This window comes from Crinia signifera, chromosome 2 (assembly GCF_055691185.1).
Source record: "Crinia signifera chromosome 2, ASM5569118v1, whole genome shotgun sequence".
Taxonomy (NCBI): domain Eukaryota; kingdom Metazoa; phylum Chordata; class Amphibia; order Anura; family Myobatrachidae; genus Crinia; species Crinia signifera.
The window spans coordinates 66,676,280-66,697,457 of NC_139218.1; the positions used below are offsets into that span (position 1 = coordinate 66,676,280).

Genomic DNA, 21,178 nt, shown 5'->3' on the forward strand with positions numbered 1-21,178 from the left:
AGTAACCTTCCAAGGAACTATGAACAAGTTGCTGTGGCCCCACAGGGAATATGCAGCTGCATATTTAGACTACATCCTCATACTGTATGTAGCTCTGACTGTGAGTCACACATACCAAAGGTAGAGGCCGTGTTCAGTAACTACTGGCACACAGATCTACCGCCAACCCTGAGATATGTGCCATTGGAATGATGGAGACCAATGTAGGCAGAGGATACATTAAACCTCATCCTAGTAAGGTAGAAGCAATCCTCACTTGGTCTAAACCCAAATGTAAGTCCCATATTTGGACATATCTTGGTCTCGTGAGATATTATCGCAGGTTCACACAGGATTTTGCCACTAGAACGGGTCCATTAACTGAATGTCTTTAAATACTGTACACAGACAAGAACATGTAGTCTAGACCAGGGATCCTGAATCTATTTTACTCTGGGACCCCATCAGACAATAAAAATAATGAGAGGACCCCAGCAAGTTACTGCAGAAGGTCATCACATCACATGTGTAGTCAGCAGACAGAACATACATGGCAGCATTGTGGGGGCACAAAATTATGGGAGGAGTATAACATAACAGTCAATTCAACAGATCTATTAGACTCCTTGTATCGCTGATTGAGATGAGAAAAGTCATCAGCCTGATGGTCAGCAACATGGAATCGCGACCCCATGCTGAGAAGGTTGGGACCCACTTTTGGGTCAGGACCCACAGTTTGAGAACCGCTGGTCTAGACCAAGTGTAAACTGCTTGGCAAAAATTTAGACAAGCTTTCTATAAAGAGCCTGCCTTGCAAGTTCCTGACTTTAAAAGACAATTTGTGTTTGAGATGGATGCCTCTGGGACAGTCCTTTCCCAAGAGGTACCTGGAGAGAGCCTAGCCTCAACCTTAGCTATAAATTATTGCCCAGAAAGCATGAGTACTCAACTTTAGAGAAGGTGTGCTTGACAATTAAGTGGGCAGTGGAGTTCTTAAAGTATTATTTGTTGGGACAAGAGCTTGTGGTGGTCACAGACCATGAATCCTTGAAATGGATGTAGAGGAAGAGGTGAATGCTTGTGTGACCTATTGGCTTTTGGCCTTACAGCCATTTAAGTTTAAGGTGCCGCATCGCCTGGGGAAACAGCACCTGAGATTTTTAGGTCTGAATCCTTCAAGCAACCCTTTGGTGAAGCTAGGGGATGAGGAAGAGGACGAGGTAGGTGACCTCTAGAAAGTGGTGGACGGTTGTGTATCTGGGCGGATGACATGATTAAAGGTGGGCGAGGCAGAGAGCTCACCTGAAGTTTTCTTTGCTTCATCACTGTGGTCGAAGCTAAGGAGGGAGGAATGTGGCAGGGACAGCATACTTCCACATGAGATGCATGTGGAATAGCTAGTCCAGGATTTAGAGCAGCAGCAGGGCAAGTGAAATCCAGTCTGAATTTTCCTAAGATGTATTGTGAATCACTGTCTGCTAATTAACAGCACTTGTTACTTCCTGTTATATATTTGTCCGGAGCCAAGGGCCATTGTTCCCAATGCCTTTTAGTGGCTGGGTGATAGGCTGGGGAATGTGGGGATTACATTAGGGATTCTCTGGAGTGTACCCATACTGCGTAGCCTGCTGGAAATTCTGCCATTGCTGTAACCTGAGAACTGCCATGCTGTAACCTAAGAATTGCCAAGCTGTTATCCTAGTATTCTGTCTACCTGCTACAAATAAAGAACCAGACTATAGTCAACCTGATATTGGAAAAGCTATTATAGAGACCTTCTGATTCCCTCTACAGCTTTTTTATTTAATTTGATGGAACCCTTATACATGGGACAACGATGAAGATTTATCTATGATATATGTGTAGTATCCGTGTATCCCTGAAACACTGCCATCTGTCGGAAGCAAGTGAAACTACATCTACTAGCTTTCAAAGCATTCGCTTCAAGCAGGCTTACTAGTATAAATATATATCCCTAACGCTGATATACCCCTGATAAAGCCTAACGTAGGAAATGCGTAGGGTTATTTTATTTGTGTTTTGAACAAGATCATAAGGCATATGTATACCACTGTGGATAAGAAAAGCATCTGAGAAAAGTCTCCATGCCAATTGTTGTCATTGTATACCTTTTAAGATGCATTATACTAAACAATAGAAATTGTGGGTTTTTTTAAGTTGTTTTATTAAAAATACAGTATACTGGTGAGCTTAATATTGTGCACACTTCTATACTTTCTATGTACCTATTTCCCCCTGTCTCCTCCACTAACAACAAGGTCTCATAAAGATGCTGGGACCCATAAGCGCAATATAAGAGTCTTTTTTTTCTTTTTATGGCATTTTAAAAGGTATTCTGACCAATAAGAGTAAAATACAAAAATGGTATTTTAATCAAGAAGGAGTCCATATAAACACCAGATTGCAGATACAACCATTAACTACCTTGATGTGTGTGTGTGTGTCTTCAAAAATATGGACAAATTATCTGCCAAAATATACAGGAAAGATACTGGCAAGAATACTCTTCTAATGGCTGACAGATTCCACCCGCTTCCACTTACTGTACGTGTGGCTTACCACTCTCGCAATTGTTGAGGGTGGTAGGAATAACGTCTGAGGAGGACGAATTATCTCAAGACTTAGAAGAAATGGGATCTCCCTTTATTCAGAAAGGGTATAACCCTAAAGAGATTGAGGAAGCGATTGCCCACTGTAAGAACTTGCCAAGAGAACTGTCATTTGTGAAGAAAGATAGAGACTCGGACATAGAAAGACTGATTTTTTCCTCAACCTACTCTATCGCCTTGAAGCATAGATGGAATACAATGCTCAAACATTGGCATGTAGTGCAGACCGATGAGAATGTAGGTGCTTTTTGTAAAAATACACCACTCTTTTACTACAAAAGAAGTAGCAACACCAGGGACACGCTGGCGAAATCTGACATTGGACCTGCCTGTTAGCACCAAAACAGCTGGACCATACTTATTTCCTATGACTACTCATACTGCTAAGTACCTTTTCATACTGTTTATACAGACTCCTTCTTGATTGAAATACCATTTTTATATTGAATTCTTATGGTCACAATGCACTTTAAAATGCCATAAAAGCTATTTTCAAAGTGGATGTTGCTGGCTGTTAGTCTTGTATAAGCATTACTTCTACGTATCTCAGCCTTGCACTCTGAAGTTGAATTTGTTAGTGTGCGCAGCTATATATACTAGGTGGTCCGTACTAAAATTATGAATGCAAATTGGACAAAAGTCAATTTTGATTTATAAACAAAAAATACAAGGGATGATTCTAAATTAACATTTCGTCAGAAGGGGAAAACGTAATCTTTAAATTGGTACCTCATGTATCGATTTTGGTTAAGTATGAAGGGAGAGAAAGAGATTGTCACCAAAAATCACCTTCTAGAAATAATATACTGTATATGTTATTTTTATTTAAGATTTTTGCCTATTTACTTCCCAAAGACATGCTTCCTTATACTGTATTATATACTAGGACAGAAAATAATGGCGTTCGTGCCACCACCCCTTCTGGACTGGAAGACTGTAAACGAGAAGTTGCCATGGAATATAGTCTTCCTGCTGGGAGGAGGCTTTGCTATCGCTAAAGGCAGTGAGGTACAGTAAGCCTCCAGCTATTCCATTCATAACATTACACTTCGGGTGAAATTAAATACAGTAGCTACCGAGTTCAGTGACTGTGTAGAATGCTGGCCGAACTCGGACATTATTTTATAGGGGCAAAACAATACCTATGCACAGCCACTTTGGGGAATGAACCAGGGTTTAGCTTACTGTATACTGTATCTCAGTAATGCTGATATCTTCTAGTGGATTTACGATATCATTGTGTATTGATACGCTGAATTCTTATGAAAGTTAGCTTAGTCTACAAAATTACAGGTACAAGTATACATTACCTATAACCAGGGCTATTTTTGTGCAGGCTCCAGCAGGAACAGAGGCCCTTATTCTAGTTCACTCTTTCAGACAAAATATTTCTTAGATGGACAAAACCATGAGCACTGCAGGTGAGGCAGGTGTTACTTGTGCAGAGATAATTAGATTTGGGTGGGGTTTTACACCTGCCTCACCTGCAGTGCACATAGTTTTGTCCATCTAAGAAATATTTTGTCTGAAAGAGTGAACTAGAATAAGGGCCTCAGTTCCTGCTGGAGCCTGCACAAAAATAGCCCTGCATATAACAATGACAGTTGTGAAACCACGTACAGTATGTCATGCTGTACATCCTTGCTGGCGGGTCGCCAGAACGTACGCGCTGGCGACCCGCCAGCAGCCTCGCCAGCGAGGAGACTGAGACGCGCGTGCGTCTCACGCGCACGCGCGTCTCAGTCTCCGTCGCTAGCGCGACGGAAACCCTGTCCGTCTCCGCCTCAGGGAGACGGACAGGGTTAGGGGGGGTTAGTGGGGGGTGCGGGCAGGCGGCGGGGACCCGGGGAACTGATGGAAGCGCCGTCGGAAGGGGACGCGCGCGCCCTCTCGGGCGCGCGCGTCCCCTTCTCACCATCGCGATGGCGCTGGCGGGGGATGGCGGCTGGCGACGCCAGCGCCATCCCCTGCAAAGATGGGACCTGACCCATCTGTATATTAATCCTTACTATCTAGAGATGGAGAAGAAAGGCAAATGTGTATTTGGCAGTGATATTGGAACTGTGGCACATTTTTCTGATTGATGCCTGAAGCTTAGTTCAATGGAAAAGCCTTTACAATAGGGTATAAGCCAATTAACAGAAATAAGGACAATCTTTCATAAATTGTTTAAAGACTTATTAAAGAAAAGACGTGGAAATTCTGAGCTGAGCTGATACTTTGTTTTATAATTCTAAGGAATCGGGGCTATCAACCTGGATTGGAGAGAAACTCGCTCCATTGGAGAGTATACCCCCAGCAGCTATAGCCTTGGTGCTGTGTTTGCTGGTTGCTACTTTCACAGAATGTACCAGTAATGTGGCCACCACTACACTTTTCCTACCCATCCTGGCATCCATGGTGAGTGATTGATAGTATAAAGTCACATGTCACATATTCTGGAGTATTAAATGAGGAATCTAGATACAGATAAGTCCAGCCTCATCTGACTGGTGCAGGTTGTTTGCTGCAAGCAGTGTGGCCGCGAATGTACGCTACACTGTGTATGCACATGTGATCCATAGGATTGCATGGAATGTATGCTCCCAAGAATAAAGGCTTTGAAATGAATTTAGGGGGCAGACGCAGGATTCTCGTGAGGGGGCTTCTGCACACATCCTCATCAAAAACCACTTAGTACTGAAGTCATATCACAGCATGTTGGCTAGTGTATATTAGGGATGTGCAGCGGCCACTTTTCGGGTTTTGGGTTCTGATTACCTTGAGGTTTTGGGTTCTAACGGGTTTTGCCAAAACACCCCCTAAACGTTTTGTGTTTGTTTATTTTAATTTTTTTGCTCCTACGCTATATTAACCTCAATAACATTCATTTCCACTCATTTCCAGTCTATTCTGAACACCTCACAATATTGTTTTTAGGGCAAAAGGTTGCACCGAGGTAGCTGGATAACTATGCTAAGCCACACAAGAGTGTGGCACAAACACATGGCTCATGTAAGAGTGGCATTGCAGCGGTAGATACGGCAGTACTAGGCACCAGACAGGTAGATAAGGCAGTACTAGGCAGTACTAGGCACCAGACAGGTAGATAAGACAGTACTAGGCACCAGACAGGTAGATACGTTAGCAATACTAGTATGTGCACCAGCAGAATTTATAATAATTAATTTTATTATTAGGTACTGCTTGGCAGTGGCACTCAGTGGCACACGTCAGTGCACCAGCAGCATGGAATTATTTTTTACAGTCCCACGCAGCACAAGTATTATTTTTTTATTAAATTATATATAGCAGCCTAGTATCTAGTTGTACTAGGTAGGTACACTTAGGCAGTAGCACTGCCAGTGGCAACAGTGGACTGAGTAAATAATACTGGCAACCTCTATTCACAGTATTCAGTTCAGGCAGCACCAGTGGACTATATATAATTAAATTAATTAAGTATTAATAATATAGCAGCCTAGTAGGTAGAGAGACTAAACTACTAGGTAGGTAGGCAGTAGCACTGCCAGTGGTCACCACAAAAGGTAGTTACACACCACCAGTAGCACACTATTATATCAACTAGCATTATAGCACATAAGTCGCAATAAGGTGTAATTTACACTGCACCAACCCCACCCTAGCCCTTGCTTGGCCAGCATGATTTAATATAGGCACAAAAATCCTCCCCCCCCCCCCCCTTCTTGCTCCACCTCCACTCACCTTCTACTGTACCTTCAGCGGTAATCACTGCCTCACCCAGTCAGTGCAGCACAGTAATACCTGCCTGAAGAGGAGCTGTGCACTGTAGCTCCCCCTACAGGCAGCCCAGCTCAGCTTGTAATAGACAGAACTGAAGCTGCTGCTGCTCTGCCAGTTCGGTGACTTCGGCTGGTCCCTGCACTGCTCCAAAAATATTCTGGTAAACTGCACCGATAGATCAGCTGTCTTACGTATGTCATTATCTTGCTTTGTACATTTAGAATTTCCAGACATACTTTAAATAACTTCAGCGTATATTATACTGATATATATATGAATTAGAGATGTATGTCAACCCTTGTTTTTGGTGTACATTTTGGATCTGTATTAATTTTTATGTTTTGAGAAAACCCACTTCACGTATTTTGATTTTGAATCTGTATTTTGTTTTTCAAATGCCCAAAACCGCTATAGTCATGTCATTTGGTCCTGTCATTGTTTACAGAGCATTATTAACATCAAAAACATTAATTTACAGACATTTCGGGGGAAATTTACTAAAGGAAATTTGTAAAAAATAGGTGTATTTGTCTCCAGAAATACACTTATTTTTGACATTGCCGTATTTTCGGGATAGTAAATGTCAAAAATAAGTGTACTTCTGGATACAAATACACCTATTTATTTACAAATTTCCTTTAGTAAATTTCCCCCTTCTAGTCCATAGTTGCCTACCCTCCTGCGTTCTGCAGGAGACTCCCTGAAATAACAGCAATCTCCCTCACTCCCTCATTAGTCTAGCAATCTCCCTCATTTCACCTAGCTCACATTACAGTGTTACATTTTTTGGGGGGAAAAGAAATAAGAGATAGATACATTTACATTGAATCATCAGCACCATTTCCCAGCACTTTACCAAGTATAGTATCTCTTACTAACTGCTTTGGGGCTCATCTACATTTTTATATGTCATTTTAAAAGATTGGTACTTGTTTCCTAGCACGGCCACAACGATCATGATCGTGGGCATCGTGAGGAAAAATCGGGGGCATCGCGGCCATCGCAAGCACTAAAAAATCGGGTGCGATGGTCGCGACGCGATGCCCGCGATTTCCCCATAGGGAACAATGTTAAATGCCTCAATTTAGCCGCGATGCCCCCGATTTCCCATCGAAATCAATGTTAAATGGGTCAATTTACCCAAATCATCATAGGGAACAATGTTAAATGGGCAATAAACCCCCCAAAACACCCCTGAACAGTGAAATGTCCCCCCAAAAGTATTTTACGCCACCCCACGATCAACGCGAACCTGAAGCGTGGCGAGCACAGCGAGCCCGCGAGGGGCGGCGGTACGCGTCCTACGACCTTTTCATACCCCCACTATCCACGTCGGCGTGGAGTTGAGAATAGAATAGTGTGGCGAGCGCAGCGAGCCACCGAGCCCGAAGAGTGGCGAGCGCAGCGAGCCCCGCGAGGTACCTGTGATACCTGTGAAGCCCGCGAAGGGACGCGTTTACCTGTGAAGGTATCCGCGTCCCCTCGCGGGGCTCGCTGCGCTCGCCACGCTTCGGGCTCGGTGGCTCGCTACGCTCGCCACACTATTCGATTCTCAACTCCACGCCGACGTGGATAGTGGGGGTATGAAAAGGTCGGAGGCAGAGCCAGATTAAGGTCTAAATGGGCCTGGAGCTGAAAATTATCAATGGCCTATTATGCACAATAATAGGCCAACGGCCAGCACCTAATAATGTGGGGGGCGTGACCAGTGTTCTGTTTGGGTGGTCTGCACATGGGTGTGTCTGTATTTGTGTAAATACTTTCAACTAAGTATATATGCCTGGAAAAGGCAGGGGGCTGGCATAAGAAAAATGCAGGGAAATATATTGGCGGGTGCCCTCCAAAGGTGCACCCACAGGATGCCAATGTCTTAAGATACTTGCGGGGTGAGGCGGCACTCCAGTCATAAAAAAATACTGAAAGCCGAAACTTGGTAGACAACATTTCAGTACCTTTTATGTGGCTACCTAAATTTACCACACCATATACCCCTTATTCAAATCATGCAACACAATAGTAACCCCCTTATACTGTACTTGCCTCTTACACATTATGCCACATGGAATGAGCCAAAATTCACACTGACTGAGCCAAAATTCACACTATGGCACACAGATTAAGGCAAATACACATTTTGCCACATGGATTGAGCCAAAATACACATTATTATACCAAACAGATTGAGCAATAATGCACAATATGCTTCATAAATAGGGGCATTGCGCGCTGAAGGCGCGCATAAAAAATTTACACCATAATGCCCATTACATGTTAAGCCAATTACCATATTCTCCATTACGTATTATGCCAAACACCATAATGCCTATGAAAAATGATGCTACCTAAGTGTTGCTTACCAACATGTTCATTGCCAGGGGTTCCATGCTTATTGACAGGGGTTCCATGCTCATTGCCATGTGGGATTACATGCTCATTGCCAAGGGAGAATACATGCTTGCGGTAACTGGGGGATAGCCGCCGCCGGGCAGAAATGACAGCCATTGACAGCTGGGCAGAGAGCAGGGGGATGCCTGACTGTATTCAGAGCACTGCATGTACCGGCTATTTGTAATAATACCCCTTTCACACCAGAAAATGCAGGGACTTACCCGGGAATATGGCCCCAAGATCATGCAGGGACATTCCCGGACTGGACCGTTTTACACCAGCCTAGTCCCTGCATTTTTTTGTGTGAGGGGGAGAGAAAACAACCCCCGTCTCCCTTTAAACAACCAGCTACATCTCCGGAACCAACTGACCGATTTACATGCAGGCTTCAAATGATTTTGGTCCCGTGAAACTGGGCCATTTGGTTCCAGAGAAATCTGTCAAACAACATGAACAGCCATAAAATTACATTTCAGAAATTAAAAAAAATTGTTTTACCCGCAATATCTCTAGAACCAATGAACCCATATGGACCAGGTATCAGATTGAAGGCCCAGCGATTTGGGTTCGACTGAGATCAACCTCAAGCTTCTGTGATGCCGGAGGGGGAACTGGCAGCCGTTGGAACCGGGTGGAGGTCGGAATTAGCGAGTCCCATGTTATCCTATGGGGAAAACGTTCCAGGTTTGCCTGTCGGTATCTCTGGTTCCCGGGGGGCTACCGACACGGGGCTGGGCTCGTTGGAAAGCTCTGGCCCTCAGCAACAGAATGGGCCTATTTGGAGAATGGGCCTGGAGCTGTAGCTCCATCAGCCCCATTGTTAATCCGGCCCTGGTCGGAGGACGCGTACCGCCGTCGTGGGGTGGCGTAAAGTACTTTTGGGGGGACATTTCACTGTTCTGGGGTGTTTTGGGGGCTTTCTGGCCCATTTACCATTGTTCCCTATGATGATTTGGTGAAATTGAGGTATTTAACATTGTTCCCTATGAGAAATCGGGGGCATCGCAGGTACATTGAGCCATTTAACATTGTTTCCTATGGGGAAATCGTGGGCATCGCGTCTGTAGCATTTAAGGCTTTTTTAGCCGCATACGACGCGACCGATGCGATTTTGACTATTTTCAATGCATTTCAATGGGAAAATCGGGGGCATCGCGTCGGTCGCGTCGTATACCACTAAAAATGACACACGATGCCCGCGATTGTGGCCGTGCTAGGAAACAAGTACCAAAAGATTCCTCTCAGATGTAGCAGTACACAACCACGCTTCTATCTCTTCTCACAATCTCTCCATATATGGAACTAGACACACCCTTTGGGAGGAGCATGACACGCCCACTCAGTGGGGCGCTGTGCAAAACTACAACCAACTATAATCTCCCTGAAACTTATTTTCAAAAGTAGGCAAGTATGTTCTAGTCAACTTTGACCAGCCCACAGCTCACAATACTCTTCACCTATATTGGCCAAAGAACGGTTAGAAAATACATGCACTATAAAAATAAAAAAAACATTAGAGGATGAGAGGCTTGTGAATCCCTGATCCAGCTAATTTTCACAACCCATGCTAAGCAATTCACAGGCTTTCATGGGGTGGGATATCACTTAGACTGGGCAGCGTCTACCTCATCACAGGGTGATCGCAGGGCGCTGTTAAATAGGGGAATGGTGCCCAAATCACCACAGGAGGGGCTTATACTACATCCAAAACATGCTGGGAAGATGATGTTTTGCCTTGTTTTGGAATCTGTACAACATGGGATTACCAAGCCTGCGATGGGATTGGATTTCTGAAAACTCTGCCCACAGATCTCATATCTGGATATGTCTTTTTTGAAATATTGAAGTAAATCTACCTAACTGTTATGCAAATATGATTTTGATAGTACTTTGGTTATTACAGTACATTACCATTTTCTTAAGGAGTTTATGTGTATTACACAAAACAGCTTGGACCTGAGTTAGACATGGGCAAAGTGACTCACTAAAGAGAGCGGTGATCAATTGATCGCTCAATGAAAAGAGCAGTTCTTTTGAACTGCTCACTAGGTCCTTTTGAATAAAAAGAATGGTTATTGTTACGGTTTGAGTGTACTAAGTGTAGTATCTGTTCGTTTTATTTACATTTCAACTGATTCTAGTAATGTAAAGTGAATTTCGTACATTAATCTCACAGGTGGTTATTTTCACTTATTTTTCTATTTATTCTGACACTTTTTTTTTTAAAGCAATGCAATACTCTCCGGAGTTAGTACATCTCAGCTGCCACAGGTGGCAGTGCTGAGCTCAGACATGGTGTGGAGTGGACTCTGCGGGGCTGGATGAACTACATTGCCCTGATGCCTCATGAGTCCTTGCAAGTAGTTCAGTTCAGTAGATCAGTGAGTTCAGCAGTTCAGTAGTTCACTGATTCATACAGATCACTGACACAGCCCTAATGAGTCAGTCAGTACAGTTCCTCTAAGCCAGGGCTGGGCAATTGCGGCCCTCCAGATGTTGAGGAACTATACATCCCAGCATGCCTTGCATCAGTTTCAGCATGGCCACATAGCAAAACTAATGCAAAGCATCCTGGGATGTGTAGTTCCTCAACATCTCCTGCTCTAAGCTATCATACCTCCCAACTTCTGTGCTGATGAAATAGGGACACTTGCGCGGCGAAGCCAGAAAGGGGGCGGGGTGTGCGCAAATGAGGGCGTGGCTTATGCTAATTAGCCGCAACCTCATTTTCATACGAGAATAGACGCTGTGCGCATGCGCACAGCGTCTATTCTATTAGATTGGGGGGTCTCCCAACTGCCACCCCCCACAGCGGGACAATGCCTGCCGCGGGTGGGACAGCGGGACAGGACCCGAAAATCGGGACTGTCCCGCTGTAATCGTGACAGTTGGGAAGTATGAGCTATGATGTGTGGCACTGCTGTGCTCAGGCAAATACATTTTATGAAAACGGAACTGAACATATTAACAATAGGCCTCCATGAAGAACTGAAGAATGGTCGTTCACCTTTTAGTGAGCAACAGCTCATTCGCTCTTTTGAAAGGAACTGGTTCACTCACGAATGACCCATCTCTAATCTGAGTTAAGGTGCCCATACACGGTGCGTTTTTTGGATGCGATGAGCGCTGCCAGGGGCGGATCCAGGATAAAATGACTGGGGGGGCACCATGATAAAAGAGGGTTTAGGTGGGGGAGGGGCGGTGTTAGTGGTGCCAGTGTACATGCTAAGAGAGTGGCAGAGAGAGGGTGGGAATGGGATTAAAAATAGGCCCTGGCATTTAAAGTACGCAGGCCCACTATGGTGACAAAAGCGAAGGATGTAGTTGTGCGCGCGCCGAAGGCGCGCTCCGGAAAATGGGGTGTGGCCACTCAACAGGGGGCGTGTCCTTGAGTGTAGTGTACAACACCATATACAACTTCTACACATTATGCAACAAAATACTAGACCCCATTATACTTGCCCCTTACACATGATGCCAAATGGAATGAGCCAAAATTCACATAATGCCACACGGATTGAGCCAAAATTCAAATAATGCCACATGGATTGTGTCAAAATTCACATAATGCCACATGGATTGAGCCAAAATTCAAATAGTGCCACATGGATTGTGTCAAAATTCACATAATGCCACACGGATTGAGCCAAAGTTTACATAATAACACACGGATTGAGCCAAAATTCACATAATGCCCCACGGATTGAGACAAAATTCACATAATGCCACACGGATTGAGACAAAATTCACATAATGCCATATGGATTGAGCCAAAATTCACATAGTGCCACATGGATTGAGCCAGAATTCACATAATGCCACACGGATTGAGACAGAATTCACATAATGCCACACATATTGAGCCAAAATTCACATAATGTCACACGGATTGAGCCAAAATTCACATAGTGCCACATGGATTGAGCCAGAATTCACATAATGCCACACAGATTAAGCCAAAATTCACAATACGTTTCATAAACAGGAACATTGTCCACCAAAGGCTCGCATTAAACATTTACACCATAATGTCCATTACACGTTAAGTTACACGCCATTATGTCCATTATGTATTATGTCAAACACCATAATGCCTATTAAAAATTATGCTACATAAGTGCTGCTTATCTACATGCTCATTGCCAAGGGTTCCATGCTCATTACCAGAGGTTCCATGCTCGTTGCCATGTGGGATTACGTGCTCATTGCCAAGGGGGAATACATGCTTGTGGTAAATGGGGGACAGCCGCCGCCAGGCAGAAGTGATAGCCACTGACAGTGGCAGAGCCTGGCTGTATTCAGAGCACTGCAGGTCCCAGCTATTTGAAATAATACCCCTTTCACACCAGAAAATGCATTCCCAGGTTGGCCCCTTTTACACCAGCCTAGTCCCTGCATTTTCTGGTGTGAGGGGGAGAGAAAACCACCCCTCCCTCCCTTTAACCAGTTATCTCATTTAACCGGCTATATCTTCGGAACCAACTGATCCATTTACATGAGACAAGTATCATATTGAAGAACTTTTGAGTGCGCTTTGAATAATTTTGTTCCAGTGAAACTGAAACGTTTGGTTCCAGAGTAATCTGCCCTCAAAGAACATGAACAGCCATGAAATTACATTTCAAAAATAAAAAAATTAGTTTACATGTAATATCTCTGGAACCGATTGACCGATATGGACCAGCCTGGTATCAAATTGAAGGCCCAGCGATTTGGAATTGAATGAGATCAACCACAAGCTTCTGTGATGCCAGTGGGGGGGGAACTGGCAGCCGTCGGAACCAGGTGGGGGTCGGAATTGACGGGTCCCATATTATCCTATGGGGAAAAAACTTTACAGCTTTGCCAGGCGATATCTCTGGTTCCCGGGGGGCTAGAGACACGGGGCTGGGCTCATTGGAAAGCTCTGGTCCTCATCTACAAAATGAAATGACAGGGGGGGCACGTGCCCGGGTGCCCCCCCCCCTGAATCCGCCACTGAGCGCTCCCGTGCACATCGCACAGCACAGAAAGTCTGTGCAGCTCCTGCTTTTAGTACTACAGTAGATTGCATGGTATATGGTACAAAAAGCATGGTGCTATAGTACAATGTATGCTTTTTGTACTAGATACAGTACAATGCAATCTAGTACTAAAAGCATGGAGTTTATCGCACTGTGTATGGACACCTTAAGAGTTAAACATAATCTACAGTATAATCTATTTGGGCTTTGTAAAAAATGTGATTTATACAAAAATGTTGCACTGTGCATCTTGTTCTCACGGACCCTTGAGCTTGGAGAGGTTGGTCAAAGATTTTGTATGTTAATGTTACAAGGTGTAACTTTGTACTCCAAATATCTACAACCATTTACAGTAACCATTTGCACTAGGCCTATAGGCTTGGGGCAAATGATGATAATAGCTGCATTTTTCTCTGGATGTAGCTAGAATTAAAGTAAGATATGTATTAGAAACAACTCTGTATGTATAGTAACAGTGAGTAAACAAAGGGGGTTACTCTGGTTGATTCGCAAGGTTGCGAGTCCACAAAACCTCTGCCCCCCCCTCCGCCCCCTCAAAGTGCGGGTTCGCCAACACAGGCTGCGAATGGATGTTTAGCATAAACATCCATTCGTATGCCTCGGGTAACCGTCCACATCTTTCGATGGTCGCCGACCATCGAAAGATGTGGAAGGTACACGCATATAAAAGTGACTTTTAATTCACTTACATATGCGTGCACGCTGGGATGGATATGGGCGGGCAGCTGACATCCGCTGATGTCAGCTGTCAGCCCCCCGCACCCGCATCACCACCTCATTACCATGAGAACGCTGGGCGTTCTCATGGGAATGCCCATAGAGCGCTGGGCGTTCCCATATGGTAATGGGGCAGCCCGCTGCCCCCCGCCCTTCTCCGCCCCCCGCACGCCGTTGGTGCACGCACCTGACGTCTGCACATACGCTGAAACATACCGAATGGACTAGAATAACCCCCAAAGACTCCTGCCTAATTTTAATGTTTTATTAAGAGAATGATGCTTTATTCCCTTACCAAGATGGCTGCTGGACACTGGTACTACTACTGAGCATGTGTGGCACCATTTTGTTACTGTGTATGAGTAACATAGTGGGAGTCGGACACCTCACCCCCAAGTGTCCTGCTATTCCAGTACCCTGTGCCAGGAGACAGTCAACAGAGAGTGATAAATGGGAGAGAGATAAAGTACCAATCAATCATCTCTTGTCATACTACAGGCTGCGTTTGAAGAATTACAGGCACTGACTGATTAGCAGTTTATCGCTCTCTACTCTTTACCACTCTCCAAGGATTACTACATCTGTCCTTAAGCCACTGGATTTGTGATTGGGCCAAATTCAAATGAAAGGCTATGTTTTAAAAATGTAATACAGGTTGAGTATCCCTTATCCAAAATGCCCGGGACCTGAAGCATTTTGGATAACTGATTATTCCGTATTTTGGAATATTTTTATATTTGAATGAGGTATTTTGCATTTATGTTGTATAAGCACATCAGACACATGAAATACACACAATATATTTTATTTGTGCTGGAAGCAAGGTTTCAAAACATGAAATAAAGTTTGTGTACTGTCTCAGGCACTGAATTGCAACGCCAAGCAATCATTTTCTTGCACATATGTAGTGACAGTTACATATCATGCCCCCAGTAGGATTTTAGCCCCCCCAAAAAATATATTTTTGGAGACTATAGTTTTCGGAATAATTGGATAAGGGATAAGGGATACTCAACCTGTAATTAATTACCATTGTACATAAGAATCCCTGACAATGGAACCATCTTCTATAATTGAACCATTAGACACACCTTCAGTTCCTGGGAGCACCTCCAGCATCTTTATTTAGGGATTATTACCCATTTATACACAAGTTATGCTCTTTTATCTAATTCATTGATTATTCTGCTGTCTTGTGCATGATCAAAACTCTAGTTTCAAATTCCAATGATGTGTACATTACTTGCTAAACCACCGCTGTACACACATTTCCAACAAGCATAGCACAGCAGTGGTCAGTGACAGCCTGAGAGAAATCTGTGAATCTGTGCTGGATAACTGCACATTACACCTCATGTAACTGTGAGCATCACTTGTTTTTATAATAACATTTGTCATTTCTCATCTCCCAGGCAAAAGCAATTCAGCAGAACCCATTATACGTCATGCTGCCATGTACCCTCTCTGCCTCGTTTGCATTCATGTTACCGGTGGCCACACCTCCTAATGCCATAGCCTTTTCATATGGACAGCTCAAGGTGGTTGATATGGTAAGTTTCCCAACACTTTCCTATTCGTAGCTTCTGCTTTGCTGTAAGCCAGAGCTTGTTGAGTTCCACACAGGGGGAAATGGCATGCCTATTTTTTATGCTTCAGTTATTGTATATTGGAGAGTAAAGCTGGCCATACACTAGTCCAATTTGGCCACTATTCACCTGGTTCTGACGGATCGGGCTGAGAAATCAGGTGAAAAGTGTCCATCCTATCTGATCCACTGTCCCGTGCGCATCAGAGATCGGACATGCTACACAGTCAACCTCCAACTCGGAGAGCAGCAGAAAATAAGGACCACATACAATGTATCGCATGTGATCCTGCCGCCCAGGAAGCTCTTTGGCGGTTCAAGGGAGATCAACTCCGACTTCTCCCCTTGAAGAATTTGCAGTAGTGTATGGGGGCCTTAACACTAACCTATCTGCTCTATGGACCCGATTCAGACCTGATTGCACAGATGCAAGTTTGCACAGCGGGCCATAATCAATACACATAACAGGATAGCCTCGCCCATGTGTATTACGGGCCGTCCTCCGATGAAGTCCGGCATCTTTTTCTATATACGCACGCCATTCGCAAGGTGATTGACAGGAAGTAGGTGTCCGGGGGGTGAAAACTGACCGTTTAGTGGGAGTTCTAAGAAAAATGCAGACATGCCTAGAGAAACGCTGGGATTGTGATGGAAAACGCTAGGGGAAGGTGTGTGAGATGTCAGCTCCAGTCTGGATATGCCTTTATCCATCGCACTGCCAAGTAAGTCCAGGGCTATGCGATGAGTTGTGGCCAGTGTAAAAATCATCCGATGATGAGCCAGTTACGATGGGTTTTTGGACAATGGAACTCTATGGATTCAGTATGAAATCCCGGCGGTCGGGATCCCGGCGTTCAAAATCCTGACGCCGGAATCCCGACCGCCGAAATCCCGACAAAGGGGGGACGTGGATCGCCCCCCCCCCCCTTGCGGGCTCACTGCGCTCGCCACGCAGCGGGCCCGGTGCCTCGCTACGCTCAGCACGCTAATTTATTCTCCCTTCAGGGGTGTTGTGGACACCCACGGAGGGAGAAAGGGATTTCGGCGGTCGGGATTCCAGCGTCGGGATTCTGAACGCCGGGATCCCGACCGCCGGGATTTAAACTGCATCCCAACTCTATGCGAATGGATATGTACACACCTGTTCGCATAGGATGCACATTGATTCGCAAGGTAGGATTTCACTCTAAGCAAGGTTTGATCAATGCGCTACTAGCTGCAGCGGGACTGGGATTTGTCAGGTCCCAAATGGATAGGGCAAAAAACAGAAATGGTGTACCAGCGCAGGCTGAAAAAAGATGGTGAGAACGGTATCCTTTACAATATATTTTATTATTAGTTAATTACTATAGCTGTAATTATGGAATTCAGTTTAAAATTGATAATGAATGATAAAAAGGATATAATAAATTGTATGGACATTCAATACTATACAAGGTGCATCACAATGCAATCTGGCATTTGTATAGGCATATTACCATGCGGACATCAATTTAGTGGATCCCATAAGTAGCAGATGACCAGGTAGCCAAATGAGAAGTCCAAAGGTGAAATGGGTTCCTCTGACGGGAAGGATGGTAGACCTGGATGACTGATGACTGATCTTAGTCCAAAAGCTGCCTCGGATTGCTTTCCGGATGGGTAAGGTGCAAATACATGTTAGGTGTCCTGGGTACATGGAATGCTGTGATGTTGGTGGGTAGAATGTGCCAGATTGTATTGTGATGTACTGTACCTTGTATAGTATGGAATGTCCATACATTTTATTATACCCTTTTTATCATTCATTATCAATTTTAAACTGAATTCCATAATTAGATATATAGTAATTAACTCTAATAATAAAATATATTGTGAAGGATACCGTTCTCACCATCTTTTTTCAGCCTGCGCTGGTACACCATTTCAGGATTTCACTCTAGCAGGACGTTGGCTTGACTGAAGGCTGGCAGCTGCAAATTTGGCCATGTGATCAGGTCTGAATAAGTCCCTATAAGGCCCTATAAGTCTTATGAGGTCACACTATTCTGTGCTGTATAGGTGGATAGGCCATTTATCATATGATTATAACTTTAGATGTCAGTTCACATCCTGTGTTTGTAAAGAAAAAAAAAAAGATGCAAAGGTTTAAAATTCACGAAACTTGTAACAAGCAGGACTGGAATGTTGGGACTACTGTAATTTAGGTTGGTTTGTAAGAGCAAACTCCTTCTTTTATGGACAAAACCATGTGCATATCTAAATTGCAGTGTAAGAATTAAGCAACCAGTATTTACTCTGCACAGAAACAAAATAACTCACCCAAATGTAACTCTCTGCACATGTTACACATGTTACAGTACATCTACCCCACCTACAGTGCACATGGTTTTGACCATTAAAGAAGGAGTTTGCTTTTGCAAACCAACATGGATAACCCCCGTTATGCCATCTGGACCTATTACATCTATCCTTTTCCATTTACAGCCCTAGATCCCCATGGTTCCGGACCCTACATCAAGCATGTCCAAACTGCGGCCCTCCAGCTGTTGTGAAACTACACATCCCAACATGCATTGCCATAGTCTTAGCATTCCCTAATAGCAAAATTGTGGCAAGGCATGATGGGAAATGTAGTTTCACAACAGCTGGAGGGCCATAGTTTGGAACAGACTGCCCTACATGGCATACTTTTATACAATACATTTGTGAAACTACTTCAATCTAAAGGGAGATCATGGTTTATTTTCTATAACGTAAATAATAATAATCCTGTATTAGAACATGGTGCGATCACTGGACTCTGCCAGTGTAGGCCCTGGGTTATGCCACGTTACTTATTATCCAGGCCTTGCCCTGATGGCACAGAGCAGAACTCGCAGTGTCTAGTTTACAAGACACTTGACTAAACATTCCCTACCGTATATTTACATGTTTAGTTTTACATAGGAATGCGTGACTAGATCCCTGTATGTCAGAGACCACAGTGCATCAGCCTAGTGTTGATATGCTGTGTCACACTGCCTGGGGGGCTCCATTGTGCATCTGCACGATTTTGCAAGCATTGCAAGATCTCCCATGAAGCCCGGCGGCCGCAGCAGTTAGGCATGGTGGCTGTGGAGGCAGCAACGACATCTGCAGAGACATCGAAGAGCTGTATTGTAGATGGCAGTGCCGATAAGGTATTCCCCTGGCATTTGCCAGTAATCACCACATTCTTACATGGGATTAAAGTGGTAACTGATACATGTAGCGTGTGCAGTTACCAGAAAACACCATATAAACAATTCATACAGTACATCTGCCTGACAGACTATTACATATTTGTTTTCATCTTCTTTACAGGCTAAAGCTGGATTTATGCTGAACATTTTAGGAATACTTATTGTTACACTGGCCATTAACAGCTGGGGATTTTACATTTTTGACCTGGGCACATTCCCATCTTGGGCAAACTCTACAGGAAAACCATAGCAACATCTTTATATTTCCATTTGAAGAAGACCGGTATTCAGTACAAGAAATTGATGCAGAGATTCCAGAAACTGCTGCGAATTGGCCTTTTTCAGGGTGTATGCAATCCTCATTGGCTAAGAATGGTCCCAATGAACCTGTGGAATTCGGATGGTAGGTCGACACCATATGATCGACATGAATAAGGATGATGTGGTCAACACAAACCAAGGGTCAGCCTGGCTACGGTCGACACATTTTTGGTGATTTATTTTTTTATTTTTGGAACTTTACTCTTCACATTCGTAATCACTTAGGATGGTAAAGTGTGCTGAGCGCTGTAGGAGTGCACATACTCAAGTGTCGACATTGACACTAAAAAAACTTACGGTGACCATTTCATGTGTCAGCATTTTTCTTTTTCTTTTTTTTACAGTTATTTTACTGAGGCAAAATGTAGTGGCAATACAAAAATACAAAAATAATAATCAATCACACAGATAATCAAATACAACAAAGTCAAATAGATGCAAGTAATAGAAAGAATGAACCCTGTACACAAGACAATACAATACAATCAATCTACATGGCAGTGGCATCAAACATATAATGAAGAAATGTCTCCGGAGCTTGGAGATATTTGTTCATTATATGACCGCTAGGTCATTTGCCGCAGTTCTAGTAAGACACCATGTTGAATTTTTAAAACAGTGATGAATTTGTTGTGTAACTTATTGGGGGAGAGTATCAATATAAGGTTCCCATAAAGAGAAAAGGGGAGACACCTTCTTCTCCTTCTGCAGCAATGGTTCCATCCAGTCTATTCAAAATCTAAAATTAAATATTGTTAAAAACAACAGTATTTGTGAGCGTGTACTGTACAACCATCCCTGTAGAATCGTCTTTCGGACAGCAGCGCTGAGTGGTAACAAAAGCTTTTTGCTGTTATAGGTCATTCATTGGGCTGGGTCAAAGATTCTCAGGATTGCCCATTCTGGGGTAACTGGAACATGGTAAAACTAAAGGAGCTGATACACGTTCCGTTCTGGGCGTCCATTTTGTACTTTTAAAGTACACATCGTATTGCATCGCATGCCTTGTGCATGCATTGTGCATGCAATGCGATGCAATACGATGTAAAGCTAGTACAAAAAGTATGTGCAGCACATACTTTTTGTACTGAACTCTGAGATGCGTGGGAGCGTGCATCTCAGAGTACAAAACGGACGGAGCAGGAACAGAGCGTGCATGGGCTCCTTAAGCAATGGGATATGAAGAGAATAAATCATTGAGACCGGCCTTATGGCTCAAGATATGCCATAGCCGTCTAATTGTCCATAATAGCGGGTTTAATAGCAAGGATTATGAGATTTCCTGATCATGTAAATTAAGAAAACACACTATGGGCCTTATTCTAGTTCACTCTTTCTGACAAAATCCTTCTTAGATGGACAAAACCATGTGCACTGCAGGGGGGCAGATGTAAAATGTGCAGAGAGAATTAGATTTGGGTGAGTTATTTTGTTTCTGCGCATGGTAAATACTGACTGCTTTATTTTTACACTGCAATATAGATCTCACTTCGAAGTAAAACCCCACACAAATCGAATTCTCTCTGCACATTTTACATTTGCCCCCCTGCAGTGCACATGGTTTTGTCCATCTAAGAAGGATTTTGT

The 21,178-nt window shown here is 43.8% G+C and overlaps 1 protein-coding gene across 1 annotated transcript in view; it reads left to right on the top strand.

The window, feature by feature from the left end:
- The window catches only part of LOC146059773 (solute carrier family 13 member 2-like), an 81,954-nt gene extending 61,008 nt beyond the window's left edge, over positions 1-20,946 (top strand). Inside the window, exons 10-13 of the mRNA XM_083172278.1 lie at positions 3,496-3,617; positions 4,848-5,009; positions 15,895-16,032; positions 19,392-20,946. Of these exons, the coding sequence (XP_083028404.1) occupies positions 3,496-3,617; positions 4,848-5,009; positions 15,895-16,032; positions 19,392-19,520 (551 nt within the window). The 3' untranslated portion in view covers positions 19,521-20,946. The remainder of the gene's footprint in view (positions 1-3,495; positions 3,618-4,847; positions 5,010-15,894; positions 16,033-19,391) is intronic.
- Positions 20,947-21,178: the final 232 nt, after the last annotated feature.